Here is a 15,988-nt window from a genome sequence, read left to right as displayed (position 1 = left end):
GATTAGATTATCAGTAATTATTTTTCCTAGAAATGAGTTAATTACACTACCACTATTAAAAAATTCGGAAAATGGGTCATTTGTCCAAATATTTTTAAAACATGGTTCTAATGGACGAGTAAAAATTAGTATGAGTGAAATGGACACAAAAAAAAATAGTAAGGATGAAACTGGATTCATCATGGCTTAAACTTAAAAAATAGCGAGGATGAAACTGGATGCATCCTGATGTAAATTAAAAATAAGAAAAAGTATTTGAAAATGGGTAAGATGAAATTGTTTACATCCTGACTATTTTTACATTTTTGTCCATTTAAACAGTATCAAAATCTAGATGTCTTTTTCACCCAGAAATTGTTGATTTTGGTCTTTTTAACCAATTTTGTGTAAATTTTTTTATAAAAATTGCTAATAATATGAAACTGAACAACGGGGATTGTTAATGGGAAAGTCATTGCCGTCTTACCAACGCAAAAGATCAACGATAGGGACCTTAAATAGTCTGAGACCAGGAGATTGTTTCCAAGTAATGCTAGGTTGGGGAGAAGACTTTGTCTGAAAATCATTATATATAGGGTCCGGTTATTGTAACTTAACATTTTAACTTAATCTACCACGTTTTATTGGAAGCGTGGATTAACTATTAATCTAACGGACTTAATACTAACCCAAAGCTATAATATTTCTTAGTGACTCGGCTCGAAGCCAATTGAAGCCGTATCAAATTGCCTTGTTTGGCGGGAAAGATTGATACAATATTTTTTTGTTACCTAAAAAAGATGACATAATATTTATCTTGTCACAGGAAGAAAAATTCTCAATCTCATAAACCTAAAACATACGCCGAAAAACGAAGAACCATCTTTCTCGTTACTCTCCTGAAACGTTGATTTTGAATCAAAGTGGTATGTCATAGTTACTTCTTTTGTTTTTTTCTTCAATCACTTTTTTTGAAGCATCAAATTCTCAATTTCATGATATATATTGTTTGTCAGTATTTCTACAGCCTTGAACTCTTGATTCCAATTTTCGTTTAATAGTGTTGCTAGCTTTGGACTACAAATTGAATTATAAGAAATTTTAAAATCAAGGTTCTTAGTTGTTTCTTGCTTTTTCTTTCGTGACATCTTAGACTATAATCACCAGTCCACTTGAACATATGTATATTTTCTTATGTCTTCTTTTCCGTTATGTAATGTTGTACTGATATACTTTTTGGTTTCATTTTCTCTTATGTTTATCGACTTCTGTAGAGAACATTCATGGATGTCAACGATGGTGAGCCCCAAACTGAGAACGACAACTTCGGTGACACAAGCGAAGAATTTTACCACAGGACATTTAAATCATTTGAAGAAGCAAGGGATAGTTATATTGAGTACGGAAGAAATAATGGTTTCGACGTGCGGATTCGCTCTACAAACAAGACTCGTGTAAGAGTTGATCAAGTGACATCGGCTCATTTTGTGTGTTCACGGGAAGGACAAAAGATAAATGATACTCCCTCCGTCTCTAATTAGATGACCTATTTGATTTTAAGTTTTGTCCCATAAATAGATGACCTATTTTTGTTACTATAAGAAATATGTATAATTTGATAGTTATGTTTATACTCGTTACATAGATGTTTTAAAATGCTTTTCAACGGTATAAAGTTTACGAAAAACCGTGATATAGTTTAAGAGATAAATCATTTCTAAGTTTTACTAACATCCTTGTCTTAAAAATTGTACAAACTACAACTAGGTCATCTAATTAGGGACGGAGGGAGTACAACAGAGGGAATCGACAAAAAACTTAGAAATACCAATACCATCCAATGTGGGTGTAAAGCAGAGATGCGCGTGCTATACAGCGAAATCCTTGGTAAATGGAGAGTAACAAAATTTATAGATGAACACAACCATAAGTTTGTTAGTCCTGAGAAGCGGATTCGGTTACAGACAAATCGATACATGCCAGAAGCTGCAAAAGATTTAACAGAATCATTTAATAGAGAAAATCTTCAGATAGCAAAAGTACCTTCAATTTTTGGTGGTTCAACTATCGGATTTGATCAAAGAGATTGCCATAATCATTTGAACTAGGTTAGACGTCCTAACTTGGAAGTTGGTGATGCAGTCTGTTTTTAACTATTTCCACAAAAACCAAATGTAAGATCCAAATCTTTTTTATAAACTTCAAGTTGATGATGAAGGAAGAGCTATTAATTTTTTTTGGGTTGATTCCAGATCGCGTAAGTCTTATGAACATTTTGGAGATGTGGTTACTTTTGACACCACTTATAGGACAAACAAATACAAAATGCCTTTCGCTCCATTTACCGGAGTAAATCACCATTATGGGTCAATACAATATGGGTGTGCATTTCTTCAAGATGAAACTGAATTGACTTTTGTCTGGTTGTTTAAGGCTTGGCTTGAAGCGATGGGCGGGCGTCATCCTGTTTCGATTATTACTGATCAAGATGCTGCGATCGGTCTTGCTGATAGAAAAGTGTTTCCAAATACGCGTCACCGCTTGTGTCTTCGGCACATAAAGAAAAAATTTGGGGAGAAGCTATCACACATATACTTTTCGAAGTCAAAGTTTAAACGTGAATTGAAAATTTGCATCCATTGGACATATGAAGTACACGAATTTGATGAAAAGTGGAAGACATTGATTAAAGATTACAACCTACATAACAATGAGTGGCTTACAGATCTATATGACATTCGTGAAAAGTGGGTTCCAATATATCACCGAAATACTTTTTATGCTGGAATGAATACAACGGGTCGTAATGAAGGAGCAAATTCATTTTTTCAAGATTTTGTCTCTCCAACAACCAACCTAACGGAATTTGTGGTTAGGTACGACCATGCAATAACTAAAATTGTTCAAAAAGAAATGAAAGAAGATTATGTTTCGGAGCATAAAGATCGTGTTATCTTTGGAAAAAATCTTCTATTGAAGCATGCAGCCACCATTTATACGCGCAACATCTTTGACAAGTTTCAAGAACAATTAGTAGATTCAATTCGATTCAAGTCTGAAGAGATATACTGTGATGAGGTTTCCAAAACGTATTTGGTCAAAGATAAAGAGGGGCCTGCTAAATTTACTGTGAAGTTGAAGCCCAACACATATGAAGCATCATGTACATGTCAATATTTTGAATTCATGGGATTGCCTTGAAAGCATGTGTTGCGGATTTTCAACAGACTTGAAGTTGATGAAATTCCGTTGTATTTTATTTTAAAACGTTGGTTAAAAGGAGCTAATTTGTTTAGAGGTGCAGACGGAACTACACATGGGATAGATATGGATGTGCCGAAGCACTCCGGCTTACCCACTTATGTCGACTATCAACACAACTGTGGTCGGATGCTTCTAAATGTGATATTTTGTACAAAATGACATTACAAGGAATTGAAGAAATTTCTACTAGGATAGCGCAAGAAAAGAGTAAAAATGTTCTCGAGGATGACCAGGTGGAAGCTCCAAACGTTGTTGAAGAAACATCACATAATTCTAAATCCTGTGGTAGTAGTAACTAAAGGTAGGCCGCCTAGAAATGAAAAGGAGAATAATAATGTGAGTAGCACTGGGCGTATAATGAGCTCGATTGAAATGCCACCACAAAAGAAGCGCAAGTGCGGGTTTTACACTCTCCCTGGACACGATCGAAGAAATTGTGAAGAAAAACGGAAAATCCAACAAGCAAACAATAACAAGCCATGTAAGTGATCATACCAATGTTTTTTTTTTCCTGAATATACCATGCTAACTACCTACTATCGCAGAAATGAACCTGTGTTATCACCACTAACGATTTGGTTTTATCCAACTATTATGCAGAAGACGGGGGCTGTCAGAGAACTTTGATTTTTGCAGTATCAAGCATAGACATTCGATTAAAAGTTTCATATTTTTTTAGCATAGTTTTTTCATTATTTGTCTCCATTATTTTTCTGGCATTTGTAAAGAACCCAAGTTTAAATACTTTGATTTTATTTGAAGTTTTAGTAGTGTAATACGAATGACGTTTAAATTAGAGAAATTTGAGTAGTACCATTATCCCTGTAATATATAGTATCCTTGTCTTGGCTTTGTATTCCATGAACAAGATTAAGGTTTCTCCTTGATTGGTTTAATGGCTCGTGGAATGTAGTGGCAGGTACAATGGATTTTACATTGTCAACCTTAACATGGCTCTGGTTTGATCATGATTTTTAAATCATTTAATCTTGATAACCAACTAAACCATCACCACTTGATGTTGATGCATATATTTGGTGAGTCCACCACAGTCCACATATAATATCAATGTTCAATGAGAAAAATCACTCTTAACCTTTTGATATCAACTTACCTAATAATATCACCAGTTTGGGATAATATACAGCAATATTGCTTGGTACATACTCTCTTTTTTAATACGAAGATGCGAGATATTTTTAGAAGGAGAAAATATATCACGTGTCAGTTTTTTAAGGGAAGAAAAGATTTTCAATACGGCTTTAGTTGGCTTTGAGCCGAGCCATTAAGAACTCGTCTAATTTTGGACTGGTAATTAAGTCCCTTGGATTAATTGTTAATCTACGTTTCACATATAACGTGGTAGATTAAGTCAAATAATTAAGTAGCAATAACCGGTATAAGTGTACTTGTTGTTATTCAATTTAATACTGTTTAATTCGTCCTAGGTTGGCTACTCAAAGTTGGTTTACACCCATAGAGAGATGGTTTTGACGGTGTCAAAACTAAATGTTTTTGATCTATGAATCACCTTTTCATGGAGTGCCCCGTTACAAGGGCAGTTTGAGAAATTTGTTTGGACAAAAAAGTGAGGAATTTGGTAACCCTAAATATTTCATGGATTGGTTCAACTCATGGTTTGAAATAAATATTGCAAGATAGTATATAAAATACATATAAACTACTAACGATGGTTTATTTGGAAGGTTAAATGTGATCACATCTTCAGTAACATTATTCTGAACCCAGTTTATATTGTTAAAAGCATAAAACAACATATATGCTCCTATAACAGGATATACAATATTTGGGATCACAGTATCCATTACAACTCTAGTGAAAATATCAACAGAATACGATTGCCTCTTACAATGATAGAGGGACATTTAGGGTTGCCATAAAGATTTCTACCCTTCAAGATCTTGAAACCCTATTACATTACACTGTTTAAAGCTACTGATTTTGCAAGAAATAACATTGTAGAGGAAACTCGATGTACTATGTACCAGACGGAGCAACAAGAGGTGCAGACCCAGCTTTCAGATAGGCCAAGGAGATAAAGCAAACATATGTAAAAATCGGCTGAAGATATCACCACCATCGTCATATTTACTTTACTGTACCGAAATGTTGTCCCGAGGCATTTTAAAATTAGCTCAAGTTCTTATTAGAGAAAACAGGATGATAATGCTAATCCAATTTACTTTGTGTTTTTAAACTCTAAAGTCATTCTTAGAACTCAAAATTTACATATTTTTTATTTAGCTTTTTCCTGTAAAAATTATGCTCACTATATAAGCCTTAACACTGAGCTCATTCCCGATGCTGGGATAACCACAACATGTGATCTCTAGTTGGATATTTTGTTAATTCTTTTTAATATTATTGTTTTTCGGACATATTGATTCAAAAATAAAATATACCAAAGTTCTCCTTTAATAATAAATAAAATGGTTAAAATGATTGCATATCTCGAGAATTTCCAGTTTGGCGTTGGCATACCGTGTGGAGGGGAAAGCATTTTACACTCAATATCGTCTAATGGAACTGAAAGGCAATGCATTTAACATGTCGATGTTGCTGATTGACTTTTCCAACGCCTTCAACATGGTTGATAGCACTGTTCTCATCAATGAAGTCCGAGAACATTGCCCTACAATTTCTAAGTGAGTGGAATTTTGTTACGCCAAGCCTGCCAAGCTATATTACGACAACTTCATCTTTTTCTCAGCACTAGGAGTTCAACAGGGAGATCCTCTTGGTCCCATGTTATTTGCTTTTACTTTACACCCCCATGTGACCAAGATTGCTTGTTCCTGCCAGCTTGATCTACATGATTGGTACTTAGACGATGGAACTATTATCAGTGATACTCTTGAAGTGTCTAAAGCACTCGGCATTATACAATCTGAAGGGCCATCTAGAGGGTTACCTCTCAACGTGAATAAAACTGAGGTATTCTGGCCGACAAGTGAGCCACGAAGTGTTGAAGCAGGAGTTTTTTCCTCGTGATATTGGCAGACCGGTTGGCGACGTGAAATTGCTGAGAGGGCCAATAAGCTTGGACCTCGAATTTTGTAGTAATATGGTGATTAGCAGGGTCAATAAAACTGTTCAATTGATGGATGCATTAAAGGTTAAAGACCCACAGAGTGAGCTACTCTTACTGCGTAATTGCTCCGGAGTCTCTAAGTTGTACTTTACAATGAGAACTACAAAGCCTGCAGCCCTTCAACATGCCACATGCCTTTTTGATAGTCACTTATTTCAGTTCCTACGCCATTTGGTTACCGGAGATGGTCCAGGCTTCGGGCCTTTACAACAACGCCTCGCTACCCTACCTATTCGAGACGGTGGTTTAGGTGTATACACGATGGCTGACACCAGTGTTTACTATTACATTGCATCCCATTGTCAAACGCCGCCAGTGCAAAGACTCATTCTAAATAACTTGTATTCTGCCACCTGCGCTAAAGCCTACCAGCAAGCTATTCAGAACTTTATTCAGGTTTGTGATTTACCATCTTCCTATAGCATTAACGATACTGTCCCCCAGTCTATGCACACATTGGCAGTCACCTACTTTGATGTTGTGAGGAAACAATTCCCAGCCAAATTTCCAATGTCTGATAGAGATTCTATTTTATGGCAATGTAACCGGGTTCCACATGCACAAGATTACTTATTGGCCATACCTATGAGTGGATTACACAATGTCTCAGACCTAGACAGTTCAGAGCCATTCTTAACTACAGACCCGGCATCCCATTATTCGCAGAAGTCAAGACCTGTTCTATTTGTAACAAGGAGATGGATGCATATGGATATCATGCACTACACTGCGCAAAAGAGGTTGGCGTCAAATATCGCTACAACCTTGTTCGTGATGTTTTCGCCGACATTTTCTACAAGGACGGTGTGCATGCTAGAAAAGAAGTTGCGCGCTTAGTTTTCTATCCGATGAGAACAATCCGTCAAGGTCCGCTGATATCCTCGTCTACATCTAGGAAAATGGTTTAGACGTATGCTTCGACGTTACTGTTGTATCACCTTCCACCGGGGGTGGAGTTTTCTCTTTCATACCTAGTCAAGCCATCTCCAACGCTATTTTGCGTAAACGTAACAAGTATCTTGATAAATGCACAACCTTTGGATATGGATTCAGAGTCTTAGCTTTTACCACTTTAGGAGAACTAAGTGAAGATACTATTTGTTTCTCGAAACGAGTTAAGAATTGTCTAGCAAACATTGATATACATTTTGGTCATGGTAGCTTTCTTTTTCATTGGATAGGCATTGCTATACAAAAGGGGGTCGGTGCCAGCTTGTCGCTAGGCTACCAACCATCCCAATGTAAACACTTCTTCTTTGATATACAATAAAAGACCCGAGGTTAGAATGATTAAAATTAACTAAAAGAGAATATAGGCGGTTTCAAAGGAGATGGGAATTAAAAGAACAACTTGTACCATTTTGAGTCAATAAATCCCTTTTTTAGCACAAACTATAAGTTGAACATCAAGATATCACAATATAATTTATTTGTAAAAGCAAATTTAATGATGAAATCCAAGTCAATTCGATCTCGGAAAATGGGTAAAGTGTCAAGTTTAATGGCTTCCAAGTTGGGGACATTCACACTTCCAAAATTTTATGAGAATCCGTTGGAACATACACTAACACAATATGAATTTCGTTGAGAGTCATTCTGAACTGCGCTCAATTTTGTGGTTGATTTTGTTTGTGAATGATTATCCCTTTCTAACCATTGATTTAGTGAGATAAGATTGAATGCAATTTGAATGGCGCTCAAAGCAATTTGGATTGGCGTTTTAGAGTTCATTTTACCTTCCGCCAATAGACTTGAACTTGCATAACCTATTCTAAGTGTTGAGCTGTCATGGAACTTAGAATATATAATTTTCCATCATAACACTTGCTTTAAGAATAACCTTGGGAATCACAGAAAGTTATCATTGGTATAACGCTTTCACCTTTAAATGTGGGATGTATCAATTACTTGGGAAAATAATATTTACTCCCTATGTTTCAAAAAGATAGGCTGGTTTTATGTGTAATTTGTACATCAAACCAGCCTATATTTTTGAAACGAAGGGAGTACTTATTTTGTTTGTTTCTCGAAGGGAGTTCAGGGAGCAACGACCTTTTCTAGATGTGGTTGCTTGAATTTGTAACTTTACCGGACATAAAATCTAATCAGATATGATAATTGTGTGTCGGAAATCGATATGCATCTCCAATAGAGAGTTTTTTCATGTTTCGCAATATTTTAAAGCATCATTAATATACTTATTTTGTGTATTCTTGATCGAGTTAAAGGAGTATAGTCTTTGATTCTGATTTTATTTTTTAGCGCTTCATTATATGCTTAAAGTAGTAATACATCGACCTATCATACTCGCGAATTTATTCAAAAAGGTCGAATTATTATCTGGAATAATGGAAAGATCATTGAAGTCAACGGTAAAATGTTTATCTTGTTTTTCCATTCTCTAGTTTTAGACGAATTATCCCGACATTGAAGGGTGACACTTTCACAATACAAAATTAAAAAGACAATAAACAAATGAAAATAAATTTCTAAGGAATACTAATTGGTTTCCATGAGTACTCATTTTATCCCTAAAAGATTGACAATTCTGGTATTTGCACAATTTTTAAAGAACTATAACATAGAATGACTTTTTCTTTACTTCCACGTTTACCTTTAATATCGTCTTCAAGAATCCTCTTCCAAGATTTCTTTTCTTCTATATGATAAACACAAAAGACAAACTTTTGGGTTGAATTAAAAGTTTCGAGTTTGATTTATTCGTTGATTGAGTTGAATAATAGAAGAGAAACTTCTAAAATTATACTACTTTAATGCTCTATATAATTTATAAATAACTCGATTTATCTTTTCATAGAAAATGTCTCTTTCTTTTTCAACTAAGAAGTAAAATTATGGGGTTTCTTGATTTGCAGAAAAATTATAATTAAGTATGTAACTAAGAAAATATCAGTTGATCTTAGGTTTACTTATGGTGTTTCTTATGGAATCCATGGTTTTGAAGATGGGGATGAAAACCCCGTTGTGTAATTTCTGGTGTCTTTGAACAGAATTTTTATGCAACAATCACATGTAAAGTGCCCTAAATGTTTGATAAGACAGTCTAGGACTTTAGCAGTATAAATAAATATCATATGAATCTTATTGTTATCTTATAGGGAGAACCTACTTGAGTACCCTTAAAGATCTCTTTTGTTTCATCTTATCAAGTTACCTTATGAATTTAGTCGCTTTGTTGCAGTGGCAACAAACAGGAATTATGTTATCACCATCCTTACCGTAACGATAATGCTTATAAACTACCAATGCAATACAACCAATCATCGTGTATTGAGACTCAACCCATGGACATTCATGAGACCAGCGATCCTTCTACCCATAACCAAAACAAGTGTAACTCTAAAAAAAAATTAGTGATGTTAGAAGTGAATAAACCTACAATAAGGTTACTCTCATTGATAGCTAAACCCAACCATTTAGATGTTCCACATTTTGATTTTTTGACATTTAAGGCACAACCTTTATGGATTTTTTCTTGTAGTTGACTTGGTGATCTTGCAAAACCCATCATAGTTTGGTTTTATGCATGCCAAGTAAAGAAATGGACACATGCAACTTTTGTGATTTTCACATTGACATATATGACATTCGATGAAGAAAAAGAAGATACTAATGTTAGAACATCTCATCTGAAATTTTTCACCACATTAAACTAAACTTAAAGAAAACTTGAATAGTTGACGAAGAAAAATCAATGAAAACATATTGATTGGGAAAATTGTGTTCGAGAAAAGGGTATTCTTATATAGAGAAAATCTAGTTAGAGCATCGCTCAGTCGAACTCAAAAGTTTTGTTATCTCAAGCTTGTTGTCAATGTTAGATATTCCAAACTATATCTTGATTCCAAGTTTACTAAAGTCAAGTCTTAGACTAGGATTAGAGCATTGAGTATCAGATATTACCGAACACCCTCGAAGATTAAAGACATAAAAACAAAAGGAGACATTTGTGAAAACTTTATCAACAAAGGGGTATGTGAAGATTGACCTATCCTATTTACTCGTTGCAACTCCTATTCTATCTTACGTGACATTGTTGTATCATTTTAATAGATTTAATATTTCAAAGAAATTTTTTGGAGTCAATCTTGTCTTGGTTAAACTGTCAAAATATGATTCAAGAAATGGATGTTCATAGATATTTATCAAACTTAGTTAGAACAGTTTATTGTTCACAAACTATTTTTATTTAAATTGATCTTTCAAAAATTTTCCAAGCAAACAGTGCAAAATGTCTATGGTTATTGGATATGTGTCAAATTAGAATGTCACAGAAATACACAAACTTTCTTGAATTGCAGTAGGTACACATGCTCGGTATGCATACCCTTTTGATCTGATCTCGGGAATTGTTGAAGGTACGCATACTCTTTCGATATGACTTCGCGAACTGTCATAGGTACGCATACCCTATGAGATTGAATTCGCAAACTGCCATGAGATACACATACCTGGTTAGTCTGACTTAGTTCTGGTGCTTAAGGAACGAATGAAAAAGCTCATGAAAAGGTTAAGCATACTCGTTGTGCAACCTTGATCGTGGCTAGTTCACTTTTGTTATATCTCATATGTACTTCAAAGATAACTTTATTCATAAAATCTCTTTGGGATTGTGGATTATTTTCTTAATCCTTGAGTGTTATTGAACATCGTTATTTCTTATAGGTTCACAGGCTTGCTTAGCCATCATGGACTACTATTGTGCACGGTTCTAAATATCCGGACCATAGTGCAAATTCTTCTATATCATTTCAAGGCGGACTTTTCACATGCTTACATGAATTATTAACCCGGAATTTCACCTAAACTGAGAAAGTGTCTGCTTAAATCTCAAGCAACCTTACCTTGAATTCAAATTTATATGTAGCCTTGAAAATATATAAATAGAGAGATTCTTGCGATATGATTTCTGAATCCCTGACACTCTTCTGTCCTAGTTGCAAACCTGCCGTCCTTTATAACTTAGGTTTCCTTACGAAACTGATTCTAGGTTACGACTTTGAAGAGTTCACTTAGGGATTCTTGAAACCCAGTTAGACTATCTTTTTACATGATAGTTCTTGTATCTGAATCTTATTCTAATGGTTATTGAAGTCCACGAACAAGATAGATAAAAATCATAAAGTTCTCTTCGTATCAGACTTTGTGATTCCTAGATATTTAAACTCTTCTTTGATTTGTTTGAATTATTTTTGGGAGGTGGTTAACGATATAGGTTTCTCCTTGATAAAAGTGTAAGTGTTTAGGATCCGTGAGGTTTGTTGGATTTTGTCCAGTGTAAACATATTTCCAAACCTAGATTGAAACATGTCAAAAGGGAAATAAAATAGGCTTGTCTGTTAGAGGCAGATAGGTGTGAGAAGTATTCACTGAGGTTGAAGTAACTCTTAGGTTGTAAAGGACGTCAACTAAGAGAATCAAGTGTGTGGAATCTTGCGAAGTTCAGGAGACGTAAGGAACATGACTGCAGCTGAATTGCTTGGAGGGTTAATTTGGTCTCAACAATATTTTATTCTGAAGTATGATAGTAGGTTTGTGTATGTAGCGGTTTAATACAGTGTGGTGTTCAAAGATGGACGAGGTCCCTGGGTTTTTCTGCCAGTGCAGTTTTCTTCGTTAACAACATTCTGGTGTCTTCTAATTTTTCTTTTTCCGCGTTATATTATTTATCTTTATAGTATGATAGCACAAGTAGTACGTAATCAATCTAGATAGTTGAAGTCCTTATTGTCCAAGATAAAATCAAAACTTGTTCTTGTTGAATTGATATCTTGAAAGATAAATTACAAGTTTCCACATAATCAGGTACACAGACCTTTGGCGTGTATATATATATCTATATCTATATATATATATATTGTGTAAGAGAAAGAGCAAAACTCTCTCTCTCTCTTTATATATATATATATATTGTGGAAGAGAAATAGCAAAACTCTATATACAATCTCAAAGGTACTTGCTTTGACCTACTTGTGATTGTATTAGGTTTTTTCTATACATATTGCCGAACGAAAAAGTTGGTGGTTTACTTCGTACTCTCTCCTTTTCAGTACCCTCTCATTTTCAATCTCAATGACATATCCCTTAATAACGAACGACTCAGAAAATAGAGTTGTTACTAAAAAGATAGGTGGATATGATCGAGCATTAAATGATTATAAAAGAAGAAGTCAAGCAAATGATAAAGGCTCATCTTAAGTTTGGTCCACACATTTATTATAACAATTAATTGGGGAATATTTCACTGTAGCTGCCGGCATGGGTTTTTAATGCCGGCAATCCATCGACCATGCCGATTTCATTGAAAAACCATGCCGACAGCTACAGTAAAAATATCCCCCAATTAATCCTTCTTTTATTAACCATAACCTACTTGATTTTGGTCAATTTATTTTTACTAAAATTTGAAGTTTGGCCATTTTGTATTATTGCTCATAGCCCACAAACTAAGCTAACAAATTAATGAGTTGAGAGACTGAATTGGAATATCGTTGACTTAATGAACTAATAGAAAAATGTTTTAGTTTTTTTTTATTCTTACTAACAAGTTTATACATATATATATATATATATATAATAAATGAGTAAAAATATGTTTTAACCCTCAAACCCTAGTTGTTTGCTAGATACATTATTTAAATACTTAGTATAATTATTATTTCATATTTTTTTTTAAAATGGAAAAAAAAAAATTCATCAAGCCTACCATCTACAACATCCTAAACCCTAAAAAAATCAGTTGGAAGCTCACAGGAAGATCATGTTGGTAATAACAATTCTTCTAATACTTTGATTTCTAATTACACCGAGGTAATTCTGCAACACTTTTATCTTATTTAAATACATGTTACCCCTTTAATTTCTATTTGAATATTTTAATTTAACTATGATTATATCTTGATCCTTGTAATTAAAGTCATGTATATACTATGCAGAATAAAATCGATGTACCAAATCATGAAACACAACTAATAAGGTTGGAGGCATCATTAATCTAACCTCTTGATAATGATTTTGTCGATTGATACGTATGATCTCTATACCTTAGTGACTATTATTATAGAGGCAGAATTCAAAATAATATAGACAGAAACTTAGAAAACATGACACGGAGAAGTAATTTGAAGAAATATATCTTTTCTGGATTATGAACAAGTAAACAATTACAATTCTCTCTTTGTTACGCTCACAATCTCTCTAAACAATGGATCAACCTTAAACTGTTTGCTAAGCTTGTTTTTTGACAATAACACAAGTATTTGTCTACAAGCTTTTTCTTGGTATGCGTCTAGTTAACAACCAAACCTCCATGTTTATACACTTTTATCGTACTCAGCCGACAAGGTCTTTTATTAGGAATCTATTTCCTAAACTAAGAGTATTTCCTAAAACAAAACTCTTTCCTAACTAGGAATTCTGCCCAAATAAGGTTTCCTTCCTAATATAGGATTCTTCCCTCAAATTAGCTTAAGGTTTACTAAGTTTTTAATAGGATTAGGGATATACATGTATCATGGGTCCCCCTTTTAAGAACTTGAACTCATGTGAAAGTTAAAAATGCAGGTTACGGAACTCAAGAGTCCTTTTTTTCTTGTTAAACCACTTGCCCTTGCTGGGAACTTGACCTTTACATCCAATTAGAAAAAATTCTTTCTCTCCTTGTCGTGTTTTGGTCACTTTTCGCTCCAATATGCAGTCTTCCTTGAGTGGTTCTTCTCTATCAAACCATAAGTCTTCTACTCGTGGTAAGGTCATAGTGTCGTCGCCGTCATCATCTAATAATGGTGGTTCACACAACTTCAAGTATTCGGCATTTATAACTGAGTATATTCCTAGATAAGGTGGTAAATCCAGACGAAAGGCATTATCACCAATCTGATCGATAATACGAAACGGTCCATATCTCAACGGCTTCAACTTCTTACTTTCCCCCTTCAGTTGTTCCTTGCCTAATTTTAATCATACCAAGTCACCAATACCAAAATTGCAAGGCACAAGATTCTTGTCATATTTTGCTTTGTATTTGGTTTGTGACTTCTTTAATTTTGCTTCAACAGTCGCGTGAATCCGAGATATCTTCTCCAAGAACTTCTGTGTCATTTGTCGTTCACTTCCTTCCCCCCCCCCCCCCCCCCCCCATTGAGGTGTCACTAGAAAATACTAGATCGAAAGGGTTAGGTGGTAGTAACCATAGCACGTCTTGAAAGGAGATTTCCCCGAAGAACTTTGAACTGCTCTATTGAAAGCAAACTATATATGTGGTAAACTCTCATCCCAACTTTTAGGATGCTTGAAATTATATCCCCTTAACATGTGAACCATAGTCCTGCTGACCACTTCTGTTTGTATGTCTGTCTGCGGATGAAAAATTGCACTCTTCTTCAACCTAGTGTCCATCATTTTCCATAAAAAATCCTAAAAATGACTAAGGCCTATCATAATTAATCGAAGTAGGTAAACCAAAATGCTTCCACACATGCTCAAAGAAGAGCTTTCCTGCAACGGCTCCCGTCACCGTCTTTGTACATGGAATTAATGCAATTATCTTGCTAAATCGGTCGACCACAACGAACAAGTAATCATAACCAAACTTGGTCTTTGGTAACCCACCAAGAAAATCCATAGAAATACTCTCCCAAGGTCTTGATGGTACTGGTAATGGTAGATATAACCCACGTTTCCTGTTGGAAAGCTTAGATGTGCTGCACAACTTACACCCTCTTACTAACTTAGCCGCATCATCTTGCATCTTTGTCCAAAATACATAACGACGAAGGTTAAATAGAGTTTTATTCATCCCAAAGTGTCCAGCAACTCGGGATGTGTATGCCTCTCTCAACCATTGTAAATGACCTCCATCTTTTGGAATGCAAAGTAACTGACCCTTGTATAACAATTCATCCCGGAGTTCAAACTCGCATTTAAAACCACTCTTTACACCTTATAACACCCTATTGAAGTATTTTCTATATCCGTATGATTCTGCATACTCTTGAGGAACAATCGGCTAAATTCTCATGGCCACCACTAATGCTCGGACTGGTGGATGAGACAACATATCTGCTAACTTTTTTGTTACTCCCTTCTTGTACTTAATGAGAATGTTAAAAGTCATCAAGTAAGACATCCACTTCATATGTGATCGGATTTTAGATAGTGGTAAGAAGGTTGTCGTTCACTCGGACTTGATGAGATTGATTTCAGATTTAATAAACGAAAATACTAGAAATAATAAAATATATAAAAAATATGTCACGGGATGAAGAATTTAGTGGGACTCGGGATTTTACTGTTTTTCATAATCAAGTGGTTCAGAAATTAATCCTAGGAAATTATAGCTCAAAATAAAAGAAATATAAACTCTATTCTTTGCCAAAGTAGATTTCATAAAACATTAGTTGTATATTGTAAGCGTGAAGCATCAAAAATACATAGAACTAAGCATGCGTCATCAAACAAAGTCACAAATAATTAATTAAAATCATAAATCGTTAAAAATCGGTGCAAAAATTAAATAAAGAATTAATTGAATTACTACAGTGAATGAAAAAAGAGCTTCCTCCGTCGTCCCATTGATGGGGTCTAGCTCTGCATATTGGAAACACACTCAAA

General features: G+C 34.7%; 1 protein-coding gene across 1 annotated transcript; it reads left to right on the top strand.

Moving 5' to 3' along the window:
• Positions 1–2,304: 2,304 nt before the first annotated feature.
• On the top strand, positions 2,305–3,180 carry LOC113279394 (protein FAR1-RELATED SEQUENCE 5-like). Its single transcript, XM_026528086.1, has one exon. It carries the CDS (start codon positions 2,305–2,307, stop codon positions 3,178–3,180), a length of 876 nt encoding a protein of 291 aa, XP_026383871.1.
• The last annotated feature ends 12,808 nt before the right edge of the window (positions 3,181–15,988 follow it).

This window comes from Papaver somniferum, chromosome 5 (assembly GCF_003573695.1).
Source record: "Papaver somniferum cultivar HN1 chromosome 5, ASM357369v1, whole genome shotgun sequence".
Taxonomy (NCBI): domain Eukaryota; kingdom Viridiplantae; phylum Streptophyta; class Magnoliopsida; order Ranunculales; family Papaveraceae; genus Papaver; species Papaver somniferum.
Note: the sequence above shows the minus strand (reverse complement) of the source record. Positions and strands in the feature narration are given on the sequence as shown.

Bases quoted from the DNA above. Each gene is read 5' to 3' on its own strand.
- LOC113279394 (XM_026528086.1), top strand. From the start codon at position 2,305: ATGCCTTTCGCTCCATTTACCGGAGTAAATCACCATTATGGGTCAATA.